Source organism: Carcharodon carcharias, chromosome 3 (genome assembly GCF_017639515.1).
Source record: "Carcharodon carcharias isolate sCarCar2 chromosome 3, sCarCar2.pri, whole genome shotgun sequence".
In the NCBI taxonomy this organism is placed as follows: domain Eukaryota; kingdom Metazoa; phylum Chordata; class Chondrichthyes; order Lamniformes; family Lamnidae; genus Carcharodon; species Carcharodon carcharias.
In genome coordinates, this window is record NC_054469.1 from 157152525 (window position 1) to 157179302 (window position 26778).

Consider the following 26778-nt stretch of genomic DNA (forward strand, 5'->3'; position numbering starts at 1 on the left):
ACTGAGTTTCCAATGCATATTATTTCCTTTCACACAGGTTGACAACTTCCAATTCAATACTATCACTAACCTTCAAACCATCTCAGTTAATTTGCTTTCATACATTCCTTCAACATCAGACCAAATTGCTCCAATAAAAGCAAAGTTCTATCAATGCTGGAAATCTGAAGTTAAAACAGAAAGTGCTGGAAAAACTCTGCTTGTCTGGCGATATCTGTGCAGAGAGAGACAGAGTTAACGTTTCGAGTCCAATATGGCTCGAAGAAGTAGTTCCGAAGAAGAGTCATATCGGACTTGAACTTGTAACGTTAACTCTGTTTCTCTCTCCACAGATGCTGCCAGGCCAGCTGAGTGTTTCCAGCACTTTCTGTTTTTATTTCTAATTACTCCAATTCTCTCCTGGAAGTTTTTCCAATCTTCCAACCTTTAAAGCATTTCAGCTCATCCAAAATTCTGCTGGTATATCTTATTCTGCACCAAGTTCAGCTCAATCATCAGCTGCACTCATCACTGAAGTACTTAGTTTCAGTCTCCTAATGCCTCAAATTTAAAATTCTCTCTCTTGTGTTTAACTTTCCCTGGCTTTCACAGTAACCTGCCCCCAGCCATACAACTTGCTTCCAGGCTGGAAATTTCTATTCCTTTGATTTGTGTTTCTTATGTGTTATCTCTCCCTGCTGCCCCACTATTAGTGATCATATCTTCAGCCAACTAGGCCCCACTCACTCGAATTCCCATTTCAGACCACTCTGCCTCACTGAGGGCCCTTTTAAAATCCACATATTTTATCGAGCTTTGGATCAACCCTTCTAATCTCGGTGTCTATTTTCTCTAAGCCTCTGCGAAATGCCTGCTTAAATTTTCCTAAGTTAGAAGAACTATGGCCAGAAATTTTTGCTCAGCGGGCGGGCATGCGTCCGACACACTGGAAAGTAAAATGACGCGCGATATTTCGGTCAGAGAGCGTGCGCAGGAGTCGGCAGCGCGCCCACTGACAATTAAGCGGCCAATTAAGGCCCTTAATCAAATAGTTGAATGGAATTTTTCGCTGCCCGTTCAACCGTCCAGTCACCTGAGGGGACATGTTTTCATTATTTTAAAAATCTTAATTTTTATTGATAAAAATATTCAGCTCCCTAAGGCAGTCTGTGCCTCTGGGAGCTTTACTGAATGCGTCTGCTTGCATGTGTGAACTTCAGTGCTCACCCTCCTCCCGCCCCCACCCCGGCAGTGCTGAGCGTTTCAGCACGTGTTTCGCGTTGGCTGCCCGTTAGTTGGCCAGCACGAGACCGCAGTCGGGGCTCTTTCGCGGGCAGCGGACCATTTCTCGGCCACTCCGGGGCCCGCCTGCCCCACCCACCCAACGAGGGCAAACATTCTACCCTATGTAAGTTCAAATTATTGCTGTTATCTTACATTTCACATCTAGGTGTGATGTTCATTTCATTTCATTCCATTTAATTTCATATCTCTTTCACCTAACAATTGCTTCTGATTTAAAAACTGCAGGTAGTGTACACATGCACCTCTTACTTCCTCCACTGCCCTCACCACAACACGACTATAGTGCCTTTCTCCATTCAGATACCCTTGGAAGTGCAACTAAGCTAGGCAATGGTGAAAGGACAAAAGGAAGACAGTTTGATGAAGAAACACCATCACTCACTCTCACACTCGCAGTCACCAGCTCAGAATATGACACTGCATGAATTTAGAGGATAACGTAGAGGTGGGATCTGTACCAGGCATGAGTAGCCTTCAGGCAACTCAGGGCAGGGGCAAGAGTAGCATAAGTTCCAGTTGGCCGAATGGTGAGGTTGTGGACGAGTTCAAGTACAGAGGACTCCGATGAGGACTTCAGTGGGATTGCTTACAGAAGAAAGAAATGGGTATGGGCAATGAAATGACTGGTATACTGTCAGGCCTGTCAGAAAGTCTGCTGTCAATGTCAAGAAGCATGGAGGAGTCCCACTCTATGGGCAGCTCAAATGCAGATGGCACAGCGGATCGTTGCTGAATGAAGACATTATGACTGCTGCCAGAATACTGGGCTTGCCCTGCATGGTTTTTGCATTTTGTTATACATAAGCTAGAATCTAGGGAGAGGAATCCCTCTCAGTTGCAGTATAGGGTAAAGTTCACATGTGGCACCCACAAAACAATGTGTGTGCAGCCAATGCCACCTTGCACCATGGGCAAGCCTGCAATCCTTGCAATGCTATGAGCTCACTTTGCCTACTTCTTTGTAAGAAAGAATGAAATGCATTCAGCTCTCTTGAAATAGACAGCCTTAGTGACCTCCCTTCTGAAACAGCTGACCACATACAAGGGGATGTTGTAAATATCGGCTGCTCCGGGTTGGAAGGAGCCAGACGCCTAAATGTTCAGGGTCAGGGTCACCTACATGCTCATTGGCAATGTGGTCCTTCCCCTGCTCTGAGGCTGCTGTTGTGACTGCAGTAGGTGGCAGTTTTCAGTGAGGGTATCTCAGTTAAGTGGGGATGTCTGACACATTGTTCCTTGCTGAGTTTCAGGTCAGAATTGCTGCTTGAACACCCTGGGCGGATATGGCCTCCTGCTGAGGTCCCTTCTCTAATTCCTCCTTTTCCTCCACATTCTTCCAGCAGCTTGTCCTGCTTTGTGTCACCTCTGCTCATTCTCCCTGTCATGCTGTAGTCCAAGAGAAATATATATTGTTGCACTCTATCTGGGCTCGTGGTTTCTGCAGATTCCTTGACATCAGGACAACATCCTCCAGCGCTTGTCACTGCACTTCCTGTAGACTGCAGCAACTTTAAACAACTGTTAAAACCACCTAACACTTCTACAATTGCTGCAACAGTCAAGAGAAATCAATCAGCAAATAACATGAAAGTAGTTGATGATCCTTTTAAAAAGTGCTGGTGGTGGGGTAGGTGGGGGATGGCAGAGGTAGGATGCTTCGTGCTATTGAACATATGTTCAGCTATGTGCGCTTAAGGGAGGGTGTTAGCTGCAGTGTTGAGCTCCAAAGCACAGTGCTGGCAACAAAACAGTGTGGCACAATCACTCACGTTTCTGCATACTCCCGATGGATGCTTCCTGCATGCTTCATCAAAATGGCGTCCATGATAACTCCAACAGAAGCCTGTGTGTGTGTGTGTGTGTGTACGTATGTATGTATGTGTGTGTGCGTGCGCACGTGCATGACTGTATGCACCTTGGGCTCCAGTTTGGAGATAAAACAGCACTCCTAATGCTAAAAATCTAGGCGGTGAGGAGCCGAATTTGGTGACCAAAGTAGCTATTGCACTATGAACCACTGCAACAATGAAGGTATTCTGAAAATGAATCGGAATAAGTCAGCGAATCTATTTTCTAGCCTAACGATTCTGCTTCTTTTTTCCAGAATTCTCTAATATCATTGTGGTTAATGCATGCTTTTCATCACATGGTGATTTTTGGGGTAAACTGGGCTTTCTATAAAATGGAAAAAGATAAAGACTGAAATGTGTACTTACACTCTTTAGACATGCCCACTTCAAAGCACTTCTGCAATCGGCAGTACTGGCAACGATTTCTAGTAACCTTGTTGATGACACAGTTTTTTTCTCTGTGACAAGTATAAACCATATTTTTCTGGATGCTTCTGCGGAAGAAACCCTGAAAAAAACAAAACAGAAATGTAAGAGCTTCCCCAGAACACTGTAGCAGGTGCTTTTTCAATGCAGAATACATTATCTGTAATGAATAGAGGTCATATATTAAGACATTACCGATCCAACTGAAAAATAATCCTCTTTCTTCTGCATCAATCTAAAAGGGAGTATCCTGACATACTGTTTGCTGCAGTGGAGAAGAGGAGGAAGTAGTTAATCTTTAGAATCTGGCTTTCCAGTACTGTCATTAAAGTTCGGATGAAAAGTCACAGACCTGAAACGTTAACTCTGTTTTTCTCTCCACAGATGCTGCCAGACCTGCTGAGTATTTCCAGGGAGTATAGGCCTAGCCTACTCTCTCTTTATAGGACAAACCTCTCATCCCTAGAAACCGCCTGGTGAATCTTGGTTGCACTGCATCCAAGGCTAGTATATCCTTCCTTAAGTAACAAGACTAAAACTGTACATAGTACTCCAAGTTCTGTATACAATTGTAGTAAGACTTTTTCACTTTTATACTCCAATCCATTTGTTTTAAAGGCTTCTTAATTGCTTGTTGTATCTGCATGTTAACTTTTTGTGATTCAAATACAAGGATACCCAAGTTCTTCTCAATGCCAACATTTCCCAATCTCTCACTAGTTCAAAAATATTCTGCTTTGCTATTTTTCCTTCCAAGTGGATAACTTTCATCTTCTCCAGATGAAATTCCATCCACCATGTTTTCATCCACTGAATTAATTTGCCTAAATCCTTTTGCAGGCTTTTTTGTGTCCTCCTCAACACTTACTTTGTCACCTAACTTTGTATCATCAGCAAACTTCAATACTTTGCACTCACTCCCCTCATCTAAGTTATTGCTATAGATTGTAAATAGCTTATGCCCAAGATCCTTGTGATACTACACTGGTTACAAGCTGTATATCTGAAAATGTCCTGTTGGCTCCTGCTCTCCATTTTTGGTCCGTTAACAAATCGTCAGGCCATGTTAATTAATAGTGAACGCATGTTAGCATTTGTGAAATAATGCTCCTGTGTGGTACAGTTAGTTGAATCATTGGGGGAGAAATTGGTTAGTGCTCAATTATGGATGCAGGATGGGCAACACTACTGCCACATCCGCCCAAAGAAATCGATTCAAGGTTTGCCCAAAATTGCTCCTCAGGTTTCAGAAACCAGTGAGCCTTTGGGGCAATCATTAGCCTGGTTCAGTGCTGAATTACCTGGCTTTCAGACCATACCAGCGGTCTACAGGTCAGTGCTGGCGGGGGTGGGGTGAGGAATGAAAGGGAGGGATGCAAGTGCTGGCTGGCAATAGGCTGCAGTAGCCCTTTGATAACCAAGGGGAGCATCTCTGCTTCTCCTGGTTCCACATTAAGCTACATTTATTTATCTCAAAACAAAAACAAAAATACCTGGAAAATCTCAGCAGGTCTGGCAGCATCTGTGGAGAGGAGCACAATTAACGTTTTGAGTCCGCATTACTCTTCAACAGAACTCTATTTATTTACCTCATCTTTGACCGTTTCCAACAGTCCCTTTAAGGACCAGTAGTTAGGATGCTGTAGACTCGAGAGAACTAATTGGAGTTTACATGGCACAATATGGCATTGGACATATTTTAGGCTTCCGGACACAGCCTTGCAAAATCAGATCTTTATTCCCCTGTTTGGTGCCAGGGAAATAGGCAAAAACAAGGTTCAATTTTGTCCCCACTGTCTTTTCGCCTCACAAATCAAGTTCAAATTCTGTCTGACAAGCTGAACTAGAGGCCTTGGCCAAGACAGAAAACTGAGCTACAGCTTCATCACACACCTAGCAGTGCCAAACATTGCCAGTGGGTACACATGAAAATGACAGATACCACAATTTCGTAATCACTTTCTTCCATAAGAACAAAGCATCTAGCAACACTACATAAAGTTTCGTCTTTAATTCTAAAAGGAAAAGAAAATGGCACCGGTACTCTATTATTACTATGACAAATGGCAGATTTTATGTGGAACAGGGATCAATTTGGAATGCATATTGTCACTGTTATTTGGCTAGCACCTTGTGAGGCACACTGAGATACAGAACTGTCTTGGACAGGAATGCACAATGGACAGTATCACATTAATCACCGGTTATTTGCATCGCCTGGTATTCATTCCAATTAAATTCAATGGCCTGAATATTGGGCAGGGCAAATAACGAGCAGCTGATGCGTTACTGCCGATTCTGCACTCCTGTCCAAGACAACTGAGAACGTAAGAACATAAGAAATTGGAGCAGGAGTAGACCACACGGTTCATCGAGCCTGTTCTGTCATTTAATACGATCATGGCTGCTTGGGCTTCAACTCCATTTTCCAGCCTGCTCCCAATATCCCTTAATTCCCGAAGAGACCAAAAGTCTATTTGTCCCAGCCTTAAATGTATTCAACAATAGAGCATCCACAGCCCTCTGCAGTAGAGAATTCCAAAGATTCACAACAATTTGAATGAAGAAATTTGTCCTCAGCTCAGTCCTAAATGATTGCCCTTTTATCCTGAGACTGTTTCCCCTTGTTTTAGATTCGCTGACCAATGGAAACAATCTCTCAGCATCCACCCTATCAAGCTCCTTCAGAACTTTGTAGGTTTCAATGGGATCACATTTCATTCTTTTAAACTCCAGAGAATATAAGCCAAATTTACTCAGTCTCTCATCATAAGACAATCCCCTCATCTCAAGGGCCAATTTAATAAACTTTTGCTGTACCGCCTCTAATGCAAGCATATCCTTTCTTAAATGTGGAGACCAAAACTAAACACAGTACTCCAGATGCGATCTCATCAAAACCCTGTACAACTGCAGCAAGACTTCTTTATTCTTCTACTCCAATCCCTTTGCAATAAAGGCCAACATGCCATTTGACTTCCTAATTGCTTGCAGCATCTGCATGCTAATTTTCTGCATTCTGCATGTATAAGCATACCCAAATCTCTTTGAACATCAATACTTGAAAGTTTCTCACCTGTTAAAACATATTCTGTTTTTTCACTCTTTCAACCAAAGTGAATAACTTTCCTATAATATACTCCATCTGCCATCTTGTTGCCCAGTTGCCTAACCTGTTTATATCTCTTTGCAGCCTCTCTGTGTCCTCCCCACTGCTTACCTGTCCACTTAGTTTGGTATTATCAGCAACCTTAAATGAGGGGACAGAGACATTAACAATGTCGTTAATATAGATTGTAAATAGCTGAGGCCCCAGCACTGATCCTTGTGGCACACTAATTTCTTCTCTCTTTTTAACCCCTAGGTTATCATCTATTTCTGGTATGGAACTTCTGTCTTCTACCGTAAAGATATACACAAAATATTTGTTCAATACTTCTTCCATTTTCTTGTTCCCCATGGTAATTTCTCTTGTCTCTGTCTCTAATGGAACAACATTTACTTTAGCTACTCTCTTCCTTTTTATATACTTATGAAAGCTCTTACAATCTGTTCTTATATTTCTAGCTAGTTTACTTTCATATTCTACTTTTTCCCTTTTTAATCAACCTTTTGGTGGCACTTTGTTGGTTTCGAAAACATTCCCAATTCTTAGACTTGCTATTGTTTTTTTACAACATGGTAAGCCTGTTCTTTTAATCGAATACTACCTTTAACTTCCTGAGTGAGCCACAGATGGTCCTTCTTGCTGAGGTTTTGTTCTTCAAAGGAATGCATTTTGTTGAACATTTTGAATTGTTTCTTTAAATGTTTCCCACTGTTCATTTACCTCCAAATCTTTTAAACTATTCACCCAATTAACTTTAGCAAGTTCTCCCCTCAAATCTATGTAATTGACTTTAAGTTTAAGATATTTGTTTGCAATTGGAATATGTTACTTTCAAATTTAACATGGAATTGAATGGTATTATGGTCACTATTTCCCAGTGAAACTTTTGCTATGTTATTACTAATTAACCTTGTTTTATTGCACAATACTAGATTTAAGATAGCATTATCCCTCTTTGGTTCCACTGCATACTGCTCCAAGAAACTGTCAAGAAAATATTCCACAAAATCATCATCTAAGCTATTCTTGCCAATTGACTGTCCCAGTCTATATGAAGGTTAAAGTCCCCCACAATTATTACATTTCCTTTGTTACAGGCTCCAACAATTTCTTGTTTAATGCTCTGCCCAATGGTTGGGGGACTTATAAACCACTCCCAACAGTGTTTTCTCACTTTTGCTATTCCTAATTTTCACCATACTGATTCTCCTTCATGATCTTTGGAGGCCAGATCCTTTCTCGCTCATGTCCTTATGTCATCCTTTACTTTAAGGGCTACCCCACATACTTTGCCATTCCGAAACAGTGTGTACCTGGGATATTTATTTCCCAACCTTGATCACCTTGTAATCATGGCAAGAATTTTCCGGTCAGTGAGAGGGGGCGGCGCCTGCTTACCGACGTGTAAAATGAAAAGAATGACATCGGGCGGAACTCTCGACGTCATCCCACGTCATTTGCATTTTCAGGTCGGTGGGGCCGCAGCCAAGTCAGCTGTGCGGCCTCCGACCTGTCAACGGCCTACTGAGGCTATTCAAGAATCAATTAAAGCGATTAGCGGACCTGCCCGTCCAACCTTTAGGTTGGCGGGCAGGTCGGGAGCGCTGGTGCCCACCTGAAAAAGCATGAAACCTCATCCATCGGCGGAATGAGGTTTCATGACTGAATTAAAAAATTAACAGTCACTTTAACTTAAAGTTATGTCCATGTCCAACTCATGTGACATTGTCATATATGGGGATATGGATGGCAAATGGGACTTTTGAAAGAAAAACTTTTTCCCTTTGGGAACTGGTCTCCCTGAGGCAGCATTTAGTCTCAGAGAGATCGGAATGCTCCTTCGTGCGCACGCACAAAGCAGCGCACTTCCACATTTGCCATTCCGCCCCTTGTCCACACAGGAAGCACATAGCACTTCTGGGTAGATGTCACACTGGGCAGGCCTTAATTGGCCCGCTCACGTGGAAATAAGGGGAAATTACTCAGAGCATTTAGAATGTGGAACTCGCTACTGCAGGAGTGGTTGAGGCAACAGCTTAGATGCGTTCATAAGGAAACTAGGCAAGTATATGAGAGGTAAGGGAATAGAAAGGTATTCTGAAATCGGGGGTGCCGATCGGAGGCGCACCTGCCCATGCCTGCTCTGCACATCCCCCCCAATGGGGGGAAGATTTTGCCCTATGTTTCTGTAATGACATTTAGATCTAAATCATTTATCTCTATTTGTGCCACTAATTCTTATTGCAGATGCTCCATGCATTCAGTCAAAGAACCTTTAATTTCTTTTTACTTCTTTTCCCTTCAGTAACCTTATTCGCCGATGTACATTTTTTGTTAATCCCTCTGTCCCTTCCTGTTCCACTGTTCAACAAAAATACATTCCTTTGAAGAACTCAGCAAGAAGGACCATCTATAGCTCACTCAGGAAGTTAAGGGTAGTACTCCGTTAAAAGGAGAGGCTAACAATGTTGTAAAAAACAATAGAAAGTCTAAGGATTGGGAATGTTTTTGAAACCAACAACGTGCTATCAAAATGTTCATAGAAAAGGAAAAAATAGAATCTTCATAGGGTTAAACAGGTCAGAGAATTAAACGTATGGCTCAAAGTGGTGTAGGGAGAGGGAAGTTTGATTCAGGAGGCACTGGCGTCAGTGCTCAGGGAAGAGTGGGCAATCCCATTGGGATGGGCTCCATTTGAACCTATGCCAATTGGCCCGTGGCTCAGGTAACAATCCAGAGATAATTACCTTTGATGTTCTGAATTTTAATTTGGACCCTAACTCCTCAAATTCTCTCAGCAGAACATCATTCCTGGCTCTACAAATGTTACTGGTTCCCACATAGACCACAACAACTGGATCCTCCACCCCCCCAACTCGAACTTTCTACCTTCTTGTCTTTTCTGCACCAACTCATGTTCTGATGTCTTCCAAAGCTTGTAATATTTATCCACAAATATATATGCTTACTGTGTCATGTGTCACCCATGTATGTCTGTCAGCCCGACTATTTTAGCAAATTACACAGAATTTGTGGCACAGAAACAGGTTGTTTGATCCAATCTGTGTTGGCGTTTATACTCCTCACGAGTCCCCTCCAATTTCATCTACCTTTTGTCAGTATTTCAGAATACCTTTCTATTCCCTTACCTCTCATATACTTGCCTAGTTTCCTTATGAACGCATCTAAGCTGTTGCCTCAACCACTCCTGCAGTAGCGAGTTCCACATTCTAAATGCTCTGAGTAATTTCCCCTTATTTCCCCTATTGGATTTATCAGTGACTATATTCGATTTGTGTCTCGTAAATGCAAACAACTACTCTCTCCAACCCATTCATAATTTTAATGACCTCTATCTGGTCTCTTCTAAATCTTTTCTTATCTAAAAATAAAAGCCTCAACCTGTTTAATCTTTCCCATTGGCTGAAAAGTGACTGCTTCTTAAATATTAATTCAATTGGCCTATGTGAGTTTACCAGCCCTATGACACACATTATTCAATGGCAATGCTTTGTATGAAATGAGACTGTGACTTGCTTTTATATGTTGGTCTTATCCTTAGATCAGTTTGTTACAATGAACCTGAACTTAGGTTCAAGAGGTTATCAGCAATTTGCAGGTTTGAATGCTGCCAACATAAGTCATTATACACTGAGTTACTGAGCAGAATTCTCCCAGCCCCATCGTGGCAGTTTGGGAAGCAGGATAGCATGGAGCTGCGTGTGACCAGCTCCCCTTTGCAGTCCTGTAGCCGGAGAAGTTTCCCAGCGGTGGCACTGAATGCGGAGCAAGTGCCTGCTGAATGGAGGGAGGCAGCCAAATTTTAAAAATTAACAGCTCGCTGAGGGTCAATTCTTTGGCCACTGGCAGTTTGCTGTGGCAGAGCGGTTTGTCACCATGTGGGGAGGCCGTCAGCTTCACGGAGATGGCTTCACTTCAGTAGCCCATGGGGCAATCAGAGCCACAGGCTCCATGCCCCAAAGTTGTGGGGGGGATGGTCTTCAAGCAGGAAATGCCCCCTCCTACCACCCAGATGCTTCAAATGGGCCTATTTGGCCCCTCCGATCTTTAATTTAAATCTTACATTTCCATGGCTGCTTCTCGGTTGAGGAGCCCTCTTGATCCCCGAGGTGCCTCAGCACAGCCCACCTCTCTCAGTGGGGCCATCAAGGCTACAGAGCTGCCAACCTCTGATCGGGCCAGCAGCACCTAAACCCCATCCATCTTCCTTAACTGGATGGCGAGCCTGGAGATGGTCAATTAGGAAGCTGCCTCTGGGAAAATTACCAAGTTAGTCCCCCTGCTGGCAAGTGTGCGCTCAGGATCCGCGGGCAGGATTTTACATCCTGCGGGCAGGTGCATGCCTGACCCGATCAGGCGTAAAGTAGTGCCCGGTGACGTTGGGCAAGCATCCCGACGTCATCGCGCACTCGCACGATATTTCGGTCGGCGGGTGCACGCAAGAGGCAGCAGCGTGCCCACCGACAATTAAGAGGGCTATTAAGCCCATTACTCAATTAATTAAGCAATATTTTTCACTGCCCATCCAACCTTAAACTATGAGGTTTCCAACAGTAATTTTGAAAAAAAGAAAAATTTTCAAACATCACTTTTAATAAGACCCTGTTCATGTGACTGAGTCAGATGTGGGGACATGTTTCTCTCATTTTTAAAATCTTTATTTGTGAATCCACAATTCTTCAGTTCCCTGAGGCAGCTCTGTGCCTTCAGGGAGCTTTCAGTGTGGGTTGCCCAGCGCACACGCAGACTTCAGCGCTCACCCTCCTCCCGCCCCCGCCCCCCTCCCAGCAGCGCTGAGCTCCTCAGCGGCCTTTCACACTGGCTGGCCATTAATTGGTCAGCCAGCGTGAAATCGCAGCTGGGGGCCAATCACAGGCGGCAGACCGTTTCCCGTCTGCTCCCGGGCCCACCCGCCCAATGAGCAGAAAATCCTGGCCCACGTTTCATCCCAACATCTGAGTCCCAAAGCTCATGGTAAAATCCTGCTCAGTATCAGCTCTAGCTGCTATACCTGAACTAAGGAAGAGTAGCCACCACTAAACCATCTACTTTGTTAGTCTTAAAGGAGGTTTGTCAGCAAATTGGTGACAAGATTCAGCCAATTTTAAAGTACAATAAGGACATTAATTCTTTGGAGGCCACTTTCCTGGTATCAGGCCCATCAAAACAATCATCAGAGAAGATAAAAACAAGCATGAGCTAATGGTGACTCTTTAAAAGAACTCTTATGGTATTACAAGTTGTCTGTGAAATCAGCTCTTAAAAAGTCGAGCTTTCCATCACACCAATACCCACCCATTCACCCCATAAATCAGTTCGCTTCATTTAAATAATGTAGCTACTAATAGCAAATAGACAGTACTGCTCCTGTTTGTGTGTTTGTGTGTTCAGAACTCTTTCAGTACTGACAAAAGTGGGGAGCTCATTTTTAATTCTTAATTGTTATGAAATCTTATCTTCAGTAAAGAAAGTGAAAGTGACACGTGGAACCTTGAATATAAAAGGTGTTAGATAGGCAATTTACCAGCTGCATTGTTTAAACTTGGAATAGCTTACAGTGTTTACCTTGTGTAATATTAACTCTTCAAAAGAATGCTGCTTACTGTTAGGGTCATTCAGCATTAAGAAGCTACCAATTCTACAGCTACGCCACAGCTCTAAACTATGGACGGAATTGTCCCAGATTTGCACTAAGTGAGGTAGCGGGCGGGTTAAACATTTCACTCATTGGCTGCAATGGTGGGTTTTCATACTGTATCGTCCCAAACCCGCTGCATTACTTATGTGATCCTGGGAAACACACCGTTTCCAAGGCGGACGGGCTCTCTCCTGTCACACTGTCACCTCACCGTTTCATCATGCCTGGCACCATATTTAAAGTCCAGCCGCACGTACATATCTCAGTGCTTCCAACCCACAACTACTGCAGGGAAGATGTTCACGGAAGGCAAAAATTCTGCAGCCCCCAGGTTTAATGATGCATCACTGGAATACCACTTGGACCCCGTGGAGGCCTATTGTGATGTCCTCTACCCCACTCTGGCTGCAGGACAAACAGCGGCATCACCAATCCAGATTGGCAGGCAGTGGCAGTGGTGATCAGTGCCAAAGCTGCACAGGAGAGGTTGGCCATCCAATGCAGATAGAGGATGAATGATCTCATCCATGCAGCCAAGGTATGGCAACCATCTCATCACTCTAAACTCACACACTCAAGCCCATCACACATTCCCTGGCATCCCTCTCACTGCCAGCTCAAGGGACATCACCACCCATTCTCACACACATACCCTCACATGTCCATCTGGCCTCATCTCCTCTGGAGACTGCCTCCTCAGCCCTCGCCATCTTGAGGTCACTTGCACAGATCAACATGTGCCCCCACACAGAGCCTGGGGCCCCCTCCTTCCCTAGTACAACCCTCATTCTGCAGCCTCTTCCCTTGTCTGAGGCCACTTCTCCCCCTTCCCCAAGCAAGACCTTTCCCTGCAGCCATTGTAAAGCCACCCACATTTGGCTGATCTAGTAGGTAGACACCTACCCGTGAGCCCCCCTATAAGTGATGTGGTGCTGTCTGTGAAGCCTGGCACTGATGAGTGCTGACCAAAGCAAGATAGGCAAACAAATCTTGGAATCCCGAGCGAAATGCAGCCCGTCAGGTGCCCGTCGCTTATGTGCTGTTGTAAAACACAGCGGGAAAAGGCGAATGATGCAGCAGGGGTGGTGGTGGTGGTGGTGGGGTGGGGTGGGGTGGGTGGTTGTATGTGTGTGTGGGATGCATCTGGCAGACTTGCCTTATAATGATATGACGATGTATTACAGTGAGGTTCCCGATGTCTGATAGCGGGAAACATGGCCCACATTCAGCAGGCTGAAAGCAAACGGGTTTCACACCATTGCAAGATCAATCGCGACATATTGTCCGCTCATGCCGCTAAACACACCCGATGCCGGCAGGCAATGAAAGTCCCGGCCTTGAAAATTTACAAATAATTATTTAAAATAAATTGCAGCTCTGACTTTAGTGACAAATATTGGGCAAGCCCTTTTTCCTCTGTTTGCCCAGTGTTGTAATTGATGAAGTAGTTTGTGTTGAAATAAATCATTGCTTCAGACAAATATCACTGAGTCATGTGTGCATGATGTCATGATCAAAAAAGCAATATGATTTTTCCAGGTGTTCTCCTCCTCTGCTGAGAAAGAGAGCATCACCCTAAATTCATTCATATCTGAGCAACACCATGCGCACCAGTAGAATTTGACACTTTCCAACAATTGGAAAACATAAAAGTGTTTGAAGATGATTATGAAATCAGTATAAGCAATAAAAGTCTATTGTTGGACAGGGTTTGAATCATCTTTGATTTGCTTGTCTCTTTTGCTGTTGAATTTTTTTTATGTTGAAGGGCTGTGGGGTATAATTTGAATCTTCGTTGTTTGCGCAGTATACCGACTGAAAAGAATTGTCGGACCACTATAAAACCAGTCCAATTTTAATTTTCAGCTCACCTCAATAATGATGAGGGTGCAAATTGCTGTCAGAGTTAAGACAGATTAGATAGAGAGAAACTGCTTGTTGGAAGAAGGATCAAGAACCAGAGGACACCTATTTCAGGTGATTGGAAAACAATGACACCATGAGGAGAAGCTTATTTTTCCCAACACAGCAAATGGTTAGGATCTGGAATGTACTGCCTGAGCTTGTGCTGGAGGTAGATTCAATTGTAGCTTTCAAATGGGAATTGGAAAAGCACCTGAAGAGCAAAGATGGTGATGCGGAAAGGGTGGGGGAGTGGGAATACCTGAGTTAATCTTGCAGAGAACCAGAATGGACACAATAGGCCAAATGGCCTCTTTCTGTGTTGTAACCATTCTGTGATTCTAGGGGCAGCATTTTCCCCCCGTTGGGGGGCGGGCGGGGAGGATGTGCAGGCGTGGGTGGGCGGATTTCCGATCTGTGCCTCCAGTCAAGGACGGGCCGCCATTTTACGTGGGCGGGCCAATTAAGGCCCGCCCAGTGTGACATCCACCAGGAAGTGCTGTGTGCTCCCTATGCGGGCAGGGGGGATTCTCTGAGCTGGCAGTACACTCTTTCACGCATGTGTGCTAAAGAGCGTCCAGATCTCCCTGAGGCAAAGTGCCACCTCAGGGAGCTCGGCTCAAGTTTGAAAACTTTATTAAAAGGAGAAAAAAATTCCTGACATATCCCTTCGTGTGACACTGTCACATGAACAGGGACATGTCAATTACTTTTATTTTAAAATTTTATACACGTTTTAAATCCCTCATGAAACCTCATCCTGCTCATGGATGAGGTTTCATGTTTTTCCTGAAGGCCGCCTGGGCTCTTCACCTGCCCACCAACCTCAAGGTTGGACAAGCTGGTCTATTAATTGGTTTAATTACTTTTTTAAAGGCCTTAAGTGGCCATTGACAGTTCGGCGGGCGTACAGCCGAGTCAGCTATGTGCCGACCAAACTGAAAATCTAAATGACACACGGTCACGACAGGACAGCACACCAACGTCACCGTGCGTCATTTTACGCATTGGCAAGCGGCCCCGCCCCCTGACAGGAAAATACTGCCCTAGGAGTCAGACAAGATAGGGCAGATGAATTAGCACACAGAATTGCAATGATAAAATCGGTGAAGTATCCTAGGTAAAAGCATATTGTTGTTAAATGGACCCAAGCCAGATGGTGGAGTATGAAACTAGACACAGGTCCTTTACTTGATAGTAGGTTTATTCACAGGATGCAGCATTACAGAGCTCCGCCTCCTACCGACCAATCCACCCAGTATCTCAGCACCCAGTATCTCAGCAGATCCTTTCCAGACTCTTTTAAATAAACAAGAAACAAATGAACAAATAATCAAACGATCAACCCCTTAAAGGGGCATTATAGCTGCAAAAGAACCTTATCAAAATTAAATTAAAATATCATTTTGTGGGGAGATAACGCATTCCACCCCAGACCCTGTGGTGTCCACTGGTTGCAGAAGGCCTCAAGCATACTGGCAAACACAGCATGCTCCCTCTCCAAGGGCACCCCGGCATGGACATAACCACGGCCGAGAGAGTCTCTTTTAATATGTGCTCAAAGACAATTAATCAATACCTTCCACCTGTTTATCCTTGACCTTAACAATATGATTGACTATTAACAATAGTTACTAGTTAACTCTGCTCCTTCAAAGCTGCACATTCGAATAAACTAGTTGTTCAACAAGGTTATTATCAACAGGATTCACAAATAAATATTTCAAGAAAAAAATTCATCACGGATGGCTAACCATAAAATATTTCTTTGTAAATGATTACCATTAAAAGGAGCTTATAATGAGGCTCTCTCTTTAATCTACCAATCAATTAAAAAGTCAGAGAAGTTTTAACCTTGATCAGAAAAGGCAGATGTTTTTAATAAAAGGGTGTCAACCTTTGCTACAATGTGGCACTGCAACACATTCCTTATTTCATCTACTATTTTTCTTTGAAGTTTGGGAACATATAAGGAGCAATTCCGTGTTTCTGGCAAGAAGCCATGCCCACTAGTAGCATGTACTAAAAATTTAGGTGAGCACTACACGCAATCTTCTGATTATTCAGTCAAATGAAAAATCATGCAGTGTATGACTAAATTTCCCATATGCACCAAAATTACCCCTTTAATGTGTTTTTGCTCCAACTTTTTTTTTGTAATAGCCAGTGCAGAAGTTTACAACACAGTATCTTGCGTATAATGATTTAAGCATCAATTGATTGTTGTTACCTATTTTAAACCTGGATCCTAATTGGAAATGTTCTACTCTCATGCTTCTATATGAAGAAAATGATTAGTTATAAGTAATTTGTGAAAAGCAGGCCAACATCAAGTTTTTTGGGAGTTGAGTACTTAAAGTATAAAATCTGCAAAAAGCTTTTACTTTCACTGAACAGTGAAGGTAGGAACCACCAACATTCAAATCTTCAAATGGAATATTCTTCAGTGTACATAAAGCCTGTTTATAATAGAGTTGTATCTATTAGGAGAGGATTATGATGGATACAACAAGCATGAGTGAGAAAAATATCAAAAAACACAAGCAGCGCATCATGTCTCAGATGGGCTTGAGATTCAAATTAAATCTTGATCCTTATCAATTATGTAAACTGAACCATTCATTTCTGACAAGTTAGATGTCTATCTGCTGGCAATATTAGCGGACACACATGCAGTATACTTGGAAGATATTCCCCCGTCTGCTGCTTTAATTGAGACATTAACTTATTTATTTTAAATGGCTTATCTCATTCCTTAAAATTGTGGATAGAGGACCATCATATCAATGCATTGATCAATGATTTGTCTGCTGACAGTGCCAACAGTAATGCTGAAATTCTTAACAAATTGTCCAATTATTGTCAATAAGAAAAAGTTAAATCTCTTTTAACAATTGTATTAAATACTCAAATGTAGACAAATTAGCCAGTGCCAAGTTTGTCACTGTACATTATCGTCATGTAAATAGCTCGAATGCAGCTATTATTAGTAAAATACATAGTCCAGTGTCTGAAGCAACACTGCACTAAAAAGTAAAAGAGTGCAGAAAAAGCAACAATCAACACCTACAATTTAAAATCCAAATAATAGCTCAAGAAGGAATCCAACAAAAAATCTACAAAGATTGAAGAAACTAGGACCCGCACAATCTACCAGAGGAGGGCTTGGAACAACTCGCTGATCATTCAACAAGGGTATAGGGGGAGAAAATAACAGAACATATGGAGGGGAACTGCACAGCAAAGAGATCCTCAGTTCACAAAGGGTAAAAACAAGTTCCTAAAAACTTTAATGCATCAGTCTACTTTGCTTAAGTTATGAAAATTAAATGGATAGGCAAGTACAACCTGTGCTGTTCTAACCAGTAATCATTGCAGGCATGCTTAGAAACATTCACTCAAAATGCATCACATATCATGTCTAATTCACTCAGATTGAAAATATAGTCATTTATATTTAAAATCTTCCACTAAAGCCATGCACATAGAACAGAGAAACTTTTAATAGAACTGGTATTTAGAGTGGGAAAGATGGCCAATGTAAAATTTGAGTGTGTATTGCCTGTTGTCTGGATGTTATGAGAGGACCTGGAGGTCCAAAATGATGCCCATGTGGCATATTTGTGGTGCTAGTTGCATGGGATGCAATATTGGTGAGGGCATTAGCAAGTGTACCATGAACATCCACTGGAAATTTGATACCACGGCTATCAGTTTGGAGCTCAATGCTCCAGCTCATATCCTCTCTTAATCATTCATTGCTGAACATGCAATCAGCAACAGAAAGGACCCATTGCCAGTGGCTGTGAAAATTACCCTGGTGATGATCTTTTGTATGTCAGGCTCCTTCCAAGTATGAGTAGGAGATTTTTGCAACATCGCACAATCCGCCATCGACTGTTCCATAACAGACATTACTGATGCTCTCTGTTCAAAAAGAGACAACTACATTTCATTCCATCTTTCCAGGGAGCAGTGTGCCATTGACTGCACACACACACATTTTGCGTGCATCGCATGTCAACTCTGAGATATAAGATAAGCAAAAGAGATTCCATTCCCTCAGTGCCCAGTTGGTGGGGGGCCATGGGCAACATATCTTGCAAGTCAGTGAGCAGTATCTGGCAACAATCATGATGTCTTCATTCTGTATTGGTCTGCTGTAACAACTATATTTGAACCACCATGACAAACTGAAGAGTGGCTACTGGGTGACAAGGGCTATCTACTAATAACATGGGTCGTGGCTCTGGTATGAAACCCATGCATACTTGGGCAGGGTGCACATAATAAAAGCCATGATGCAATACAAAATGTGTTAGAGCTGACTATTGGTGCACTGAAACGAAGCTTCCACTGCCTGAACCACTCTAGAGGATCTGCACTACTTCATAGAGCAGGTTTCAAGATTTGTGGCTCATTGCTGCATACTGCACAACCTCACCACCATGAGGGCACAGCCCTTGCCACCAGCCAAACAGTGACCAGCTGAGGAAGAGGAGAAGGAGAAGCAGGAGGAGGAATAGAAAAAGGAGAATCAGGAAGAAGAGGAACAGGAAATGAGGAGGTAACTAATGCAACCTTGTTTTGGTCGGGTTCTCCATGAACCCCTCTTCCAACTGCAAAACCATAAACACAACCCCAATTCCTCACTCACCAACAATCCCACATATTACCTTCCCTCTGTCACTGACCCACATAGCATCCACTTGGCTACAAAGCAAAAATAAAAGTTCCCACAGAATAAACATTCCAAACCAGTGTTACAACTCAAATCATGCAACACTGCATACAAATGTCAACTCATCACCCTTGTGCATTCCCTTAATGTCTGTTTTTCATGTGCCATTGCCTGTCATATTGCTCCTATGTCTACAGCATGGCTGGTAGAAGATTGCCGACTTTCAGTTTCTGAGACTGCAGGGCAGCCTTAAGCAGCTCTTGGGCTGGAAGGCATGATTTTGGACCATACCATCTCAATATGGATGGCAACAGTCTGGGCTGCCTAATGGCAACTGTGAGAGCACTGGCAGAGATGGAGGGTTAGAGTCAAATGAGAAAGGACAGAAGGTCCATGGAGCAATTGCCACACATTCAGGGCCCCTTTGAATACTGGTATCCACAGCCATGATAGCAGCAGTCTGAATTCACATGGCAGTAAGATGGCCATCCTGGAAAGAAGTCTGAACTTGCACTACAGCACTCAGGCATTGTGTGGCTTATGCTTGTGCTGCAATAGAAACTCAACCATTAGCCATCAGATGTATCATGGTTGTGTCCACAAATGTGCTAATGAAGTTAGCCACCACTTCCACATTGGGAAAGACAGGTTCCAAAACCTGCACAAAGCCCTGTGCAAGGCTAGTATCAGACTCCTCTGTGCTCCCTGACATTCATGCAGGTATTCTGGCAGGTCTCCAATGCACCAAACATTTCATGGTGTACACTGTCACGACAAAGGAACATTGTGACTGAGTGAGATTCACCTGTAACTTCACCATCCAACTAACAAAACATATTGAACTGTTTAAAGAGGACCTATTTTTTGAAAAATACAAGAAAAGACACTGACTAAAGATGGCGACCATGTCCGGCATTGTAAATTGACTACTTTTCTGGAAAGTTCCTATATGGATTGCATTGCAGACCTGCCCTGACACAGTGCATGGAATTTCACACCTGTGGGGTGTCAAAGTACACTTCAAAAAGGGACCCTAGAAAAGAAGGCATTAAAAATGCAAAAATGCAAAGTGCTAGACTTTAATAAATGTAATTCCATCAAGACAATGGGGAAGCTAGCTAGGACCCCTAACAGACACTCAAACCCCACTGTGGAGAACGAAATAGCCCCATCTCCTGTTGGTTTCTATTATCTTCAAATATGTCAGAAGTTTCTAAGATAAAAATTCAAAAATGTGATTACTTGTTCTCCAACAATGACTATAATACATGCTAATCAAATTCCTTTTTTGGATTATAAAGACAGGAGGTTTTAAAGAACCGATTTTGCTAAGCTGGATACAGAGAAGTTAGCTCGAAAAACTGCTGAAGGAAGCAGTAAGGAATCTCTCTCTCTCGCTGAAGCTAAGAAAAGCCCTATTACTTCACAGTCTAACAATCATTCACAGAGATAGTATATTTCTATCAGAAAGAAAGGCAGGGGAAACCCATCAAATTCTGGAACATGGGTCAAGGAATTAGAAAGAAAGAAGTTGTCTCCAGCAAAGTGTAGTTACCTGGACTTCAATTCAACTCCAGATTTTAAAGGGAATCAGCTAATTTCAAACAGCCACAATGTTCAACAATCTTCGCCTCGAGGACAAGCAAAGAACTTAATCGTATATTCTTTTAACTTTTATTTGGACTCTACCTTTTCTTACTTCTGATAGGTGTGTGTGTGTGCATTTCTGCATGTATTTTTTTGTGTGTCTGTGTGTGTGCGCGCTTGTGTATGTGTTTATGTATGTGTGTCTGTGTGTGCGCTTGTGTATGTGTGTTTATGTATGTGTGTCTGTGTGTGTGTGCGCTTGTGTATGTGTGTTTATGTATGTGTGTGTATGCGCTTGTGTATGTGTGTTTATGTATGTCTGTGTGTGTGTGCTTGTGTATGTGTGTTTATGTATGTGTCTGTGTGCGCTTGTGTATGTGTGTTTATGTATGTGTTTGTGTGTGCGCGCTTGTGTATGTGTGTTTATGTGTGTCTGTGTGTGTGTGCACTTGTGTATGTGTGTTTATGCATGTGTGTCTGTGCGCTTGTGTATGTGTTTATGCACGTGTGTCTGTGTGTGCATTTGTGTATGTGTTTATGTATGTGTGCTTGTGTATGTGTTTATGTATGTGTGTGTCTATGTGTGTTTATGTATGTGTGTTTGTGTGTGTGTGTGTTTATGTATGTGTGTGTGTGTGTGTGTGTTTATGTATGTGTGTTTGTGTGTGTGTGTGTTTATGTATGTGTGTTTGTGTGTGTGTATGTGTGTGTGTTTGTGTTTGTTGCTGTCTTTTATTATTTTCCTCAGATTTAGTAGCTAGTAAACTTGCTCTTTCTTTGACTCAAGAAAACCTGGTTTGATTGGCTCCTCATTAAAAAGTAAATACATTTGGATTAGAAAAGGCATCTATGGGGAAAAGAAATTTTAAAAAACTTTGGTTGCGACCAACCATTGAAGCTGAATGAAGGGGGTCCAGGTTGTTCCTCCTCACCTGGTTGTAACAACCCATAAGCCCTCTCCTGTAGCTAGGCCATCAAAGTGCTCATCCTAGTCTTCTGCAACAGAATTTGCATTGGATCTCACTGTCAAGGGACCTGGCTCCTGCACCACCCTTGCACCATGACGTGACTACAGGCTCAGTGGCTCACCACATACAGATCTTGCATCTAATTTATCCTCAAACTTATACACAGATTCACTATCTATGCTACTGGCTGCTAGTGTGAGAACAAGTGATGGTCTTTCTTCATCATCACTGCCGCCTTACTCCCATGCTCATGGCCTCAGATATAGCTGCTCCAATGATGGCAGGCATCTTCTCCTCCATGAGAACAAGGACATGTAATATGCCTGCTCTCAGCCAGTTAGATATAGCTGCCTCCAACTGTGCGCTCTCTCTTCCTGTAAGAGAGTATGTTACTGAGTGTGGTTCAATCTGGCTTGGTGGTGTGGATGTCATGGTTGGACAGCTGTCAGTGTGAAAGCTATGAAATGTGGGTGTGGGCTAGCAGCAGTGCTAAGTGTGTGAGGGTAAGATGAATTTCTGAATGTTACGTATGAGTCGTGATTAATAGAGGTTGTTGGTAGGCAAGTGTGGGAATTTGGTGTATTGAGCAGTGTGTGAGGCTAATGGTACGGTTGGTAGGATATGGCATTTGAAGCTGCATTCACTGACCTTGACCACTTATGCAAAGTCATTGAACTTTTTGCTACACTACAAGGTCCTTTCCTGGCATGACCACCATGGTTATTTGGTCACACTGTCTTCTAGGGATTTGTCTCAAGGGTCCTCCTGCCAGGCCTCCTTGGATAGAACACATCTCTCCTGCTCTGCACCGCCTCGAGCAAGGCCACCAGTGCAGTGTCGAAAAATCTTGGAGACTGCTGCTTCCTGTGTTTTGCCATTTCCTAGGTCAGAAGCAAGTTGCAGAATGACTTCCAGCACCTGTTCTAGCCATAATGATCCCCCCCATAAAGTGGTCTCTGCTTTAAGTAGTGCAGTCTAGCTTTAATTGATGCTAGAGTCTTACAATTGTGGGCCCCCTGCTGAAGTGTGCAGCCACTCAACAGTTCAGTTAGTGCTAGAAACATGCTGTAATCATGTTAATTAGGAGGCAGCATGCAAATGGTGTGCTGCTTGTATTGGAAGCAATGGCCACTGGTTAATCCTGCATTGCAACCCCCATACCCCTTTTCTGCAGGTATACTGAATTTAGCCCCCACTGATCTTGCAGTCAAGAAAGCTTACCTTCTTTTTAAACATGAAATTAGAATGATATCAATTGCACAAATGTATACAGCATGCTTATTTTGATACAATGCAATAACTTTTACTGAGCAGCAACATATTAATTGATTGTACTAATAAGCAGGCTGCACCAGTTGAGCAGACTGGCGGCTCTTATAATTAAACAGAATGGATGAGTGAGATCAGAAGACTAAAATTATAGGTTTATTCCCCTACCCATTCTGAGATATGAATGTTAAAATTACACAGTTCTTTTTAAATACAGGAGCTCGTTATCCTACATAAGGTGTGTTCTGCCTAGTTAGATTGTAATTTTAAGATAGCAGCTGACAATCCATTGAGAGAAAAGATTATTTTATTTTCAGGATCATGTGATGAGATTTCTTGATGACTCAGTGCATGATTATACCATATGTAACAGGAAGAACTGTTTTGGTTACTGCATAATAATGAGAAATTGTATCTAAAAAACAAGTTTACAAATGGAGGTGGAATTAAAAAATGCCTATTTCTCTCTCCATAACACCCCTCCATTGTTGAAACTCTTCGCTATGCTTTTGCCACCTGCAGATTCAATTTTTCCAATGTCTTTCTTGGTGGACTTCCATTTTACACTGCTTATGAAGTCCAATCTGTTCAAGACTCAGTTGCCTATATCTGTCCCACGCTTAGTTCATTCACCCGTTTCTCCTGTCCTTATTGATCTACACTGATTGCCTGTTACCCAATGACACAAATTCAAAATCCTTGTCTGCATCTTCAGATTCCTCATCCCATCCTGTCTTTCCAACTTCTTCCAGCATTATATCTCATCCCTCATTCTACAGTCCTCTGGTCTTTTATGTTTCCCCTCATCCTTTATCTCACCACTGATGGTGAAGTCTTCAGCCAACCTGCTGAACTCCCTGGAAATCCTTCCCTAAAATGTTCTGTTCCTGCAGCTTTAAAAACCTCAAAGCCCATATCTTTGAACAAACTTTCAATCACTTTTCCTAATCTCTTCCTCGTTTGCTTGGAGCCTGTTTCCTCACTCTTTCTGAAGCCCCTTGGGATATTAAAGATGACATATAAATGTAAGTTTTTATTGCATTTGGTTTTGTTCCTAAAGGCAACATTTTTGGTCCCAGTATCGATTCATAGATTATTACCCTCAGTCTAATGTTGCTCTTCAGTGTGAGTGACAATATAACGAACATACAAATTAGGAGCAGCTGTAGGCCATTTAGCCCCTCGAACCTGCTCCGCCATTCAATAAGATCATGGCTTGGCCTAAATAGCCAAGTGGTTATGGTACTGGGTTTGTAACCCCAAAATCAAGAGTTCAAATCTCATAATGGCAAACTATGAAACAATGTAACTTCATCTGAATAGGAACAGATGGAAATGGGTTAGCTTGGCCTAAATAGCCAAGTGGTTATGGTACTGGGCTTGTAACCCCAAGATCAAGAGTTCAATAAGATCATGGCTGATCTGAATGTAACCTCAACCCCATTTCTGTCTAGCCCAATAACCTTTCACTCCCTTGTTAATCAAGAATCTATCTGGCTCTGCCTTAAAACTATTCAAATGTCTGAATTTTTCAGGCGGGTGGGCTCAGTGGAAGCGGGCAGGTGTGGTTGTGGAATTGATCACCATTCGCGATTGGCTCCGCGCCGCCATTTTAAGCAGGCGGGCCAATTAAGACCTGCCCAGCGTAAGACGTGAGCCATAGTGCCCAGTGCTGCCTGTGCAGGCAGAGGGGGGGGGGGGGGGCGGAGAGAGAGTCGGGGCCAGCGCTCTTTTGCACATGCGCACGAAAGAGCGCTTCAATCTCCCTGAGGCACGGAGCTGCCTCGGCAGATTGAATCGCTATTGTAAATAATAAATAAAGGGTTTAAAATTTACTTAAACATGTCCCCTCATGTGACTGTGTCACATTAATCATTTAATCAGTTCCTTAAAGGCCTTAATAGGCTGTTTACATATCGGCGGGCACGCAGCCGACTCTGGCACGCACCCACGAAATGCAACATCATGAGACAGCGCAATGATGTTGGGATGCACACCCGAGGTCATCCCGCAGCATTTTATACGTCGTCATGTCGGGCCCTCCCCCACATGTCGACTGAAAAATCTTGCCCAAAGACTCTGCTTCCACTGCCTTTTAACGAAATGAGTTCCAAAGACCCATAACACTCTGAGCGAAAAAATTTCTCCTCATCTCTGTCTTAAATGAGCGACCCCTTATTTTTAAACAGTGACCCTTAGTTCTAGATTCTCCCACAAGATGAAACAGCCTCTCCACATCCCCCCTGTCAAGACCCCTCAGGGTCTTAAAGGTTTCAATTAATTTGCCTCTTACTCTTCTAAATTCCAGTGGATACAAGCCTGACCTGTCCAGCCTTTCCTCATAAGACAACCTGCCCATTCCTGGTATTAGTCTAGTAAACCTTCTCTGAACTGCTTCTAATGTACTTACATCTTTTTTCGAGACCAGTTCTGTGCACACAGATGTGGTCTCACCAGTGCCCTGTACAAATGAAGCATAACCTCCCTACTTTTGTAATCAATTCCCCTCACAATAAATGATAACATTCTATTAGCTTTCCTAATTACCTGCTGTACCTGCATACTAACCTTTTGTGATTCATGCCCTAGGGCACCCAGATCTCTGAATCTCAGAGCTCTGCAATCTCTCACCATTTAGATAATATGTTTCTTTTTTATTCTTCCTGCCAAAATGAACAATTTCACATTTTCCCACGTAATATTGCATTTGCCAGATCTTTGCCCACTCGCTTAACCTATCTATGCCTCTTTGTAGCCTCCTTAAATTCTCTTCACAATTTACTCTCCTATTTATCTTTGTGGCGTCAGCAAATTTAGCCACCATTCCTTTGGTCCCTTCATCCAAGTCATTTATATAAATGGTAAAAAATTGAGGCCCAGCACTGATCCCTGTGGCACATCACTCATCACATCCTGCCAACCATAAAAAGACCCATTTATGCCAACTCTCTGCTTCCTGTTATCTAGCCATTCTTCTATCCATGCCAACATGTTACCCCTTACACCAGGAGCTTTTATTTTCTGCAATAACCTTTGATGTAGCACTTTATTAAATGACTTCTGGAAATCTAAGTACAGTACATCCACCGGTTCCCCTTTATCCACCGCACGTGACTCTGTCAAAGAACTCCAATAAGTTGGTTAACCATGATTCCCCTTTTACAAATTGACTTAAATCCTGGTCAAGATATATGTGCCAAGGGATATTAAACCTTACTCCAGACATCTTGTAGAAAAGGTGAATGTAAAGTTTAGATCTTGTTTGTGCTCATCCACACATCATCCCATCATAATAAAGGTTTCACTGTTTCAAGAGAGAGGAGGAGGTGGAGATAGGCTCTCAGGGGGAGGCCATATCTGTCCAGAGTGTTCGGGGAGCAATTCTCCTAACCAAACAACAATGAGTGCAACATCCACATGTTGGCAAGGATGTCCTCTCCAAAATCTATCACATGCTGCTGCAGCCACAACTGCAACCTCAAAGCAGGACAATGACCGCATTGCAGCGGCTGTGAATGTAATCATGGCAATAAAGCCTTTGCAGCCATAACTTCCGATGAGGTAGCAATTGAGTTGGATTGCAACTCTACTCCAAAGTCCTTAACTTGAAACCAGCCAATCCTATCTCGCCCGACCTTCGGACTCAGGCCGGGCGTGATCTTGGCAGTGCAGCACGTCCCCTGGGCTTAGCGACAAGAACTGTAGAGTAAAAGGTAAGTAAGCAATTGCTGCCATAAACAAGGTAAGTTTAAGATTCCAGCCAGGTTTAAAGGTCTTTAACAAGGTAAGTGTATAATGTAAGGGGTTAGGATCTGGTGATCTGGTGGAGGATGGATCAGCCTTGGGATGGGGGGGGGAGAAATAGGGGTCGGCTCTGGCCAGGCCAGGCTTTAGGGGTGGGGGTCGGGCCTTGGTTAGGCCTGGGGGGTGTGGGGGTCAGGTCGGGCCTGGTTGAGGCATTCGGGTTTTGGGTGGTCTGGTCAGGTCAGGCCGGGCATTGGAGTTAGGAGATCTGACTGGGTTGGGTCGGGCTTTGGGGGCGG

At 43.1% G+C, this 26778-nt stretch overlaps 1 protein-coding gene across 7 annotated transcripts in view; it reads right to left on the reverse strand.

The window, feature by feature from the left end:
- Window positions 1–26778, reverse strand: part of LOC121276196 (retinoic acid receptor beta-like) — a 290694-nt gene that overhangs the window by 191842 nt on the left and 72074 nt on the right. For 6 of the 7 annotated variants that reach the window (XM_041184326.1, XM_041184324.1, XM_041184327.1 and 3 more), the window contains one exon: window positions 3501–3642. In XM_041184326.1, the coding sequence (XP_041040260.1) occupies window positions 3501–3642 (142 nt within the window). Of the gene's footprint in view, window positions 1–3500; window positions 3643–3755; window positions 3808–26778 lie in introns of those variants that run through there. The other variant, XM_041184329.1, reaches the window with a different exon arrangement.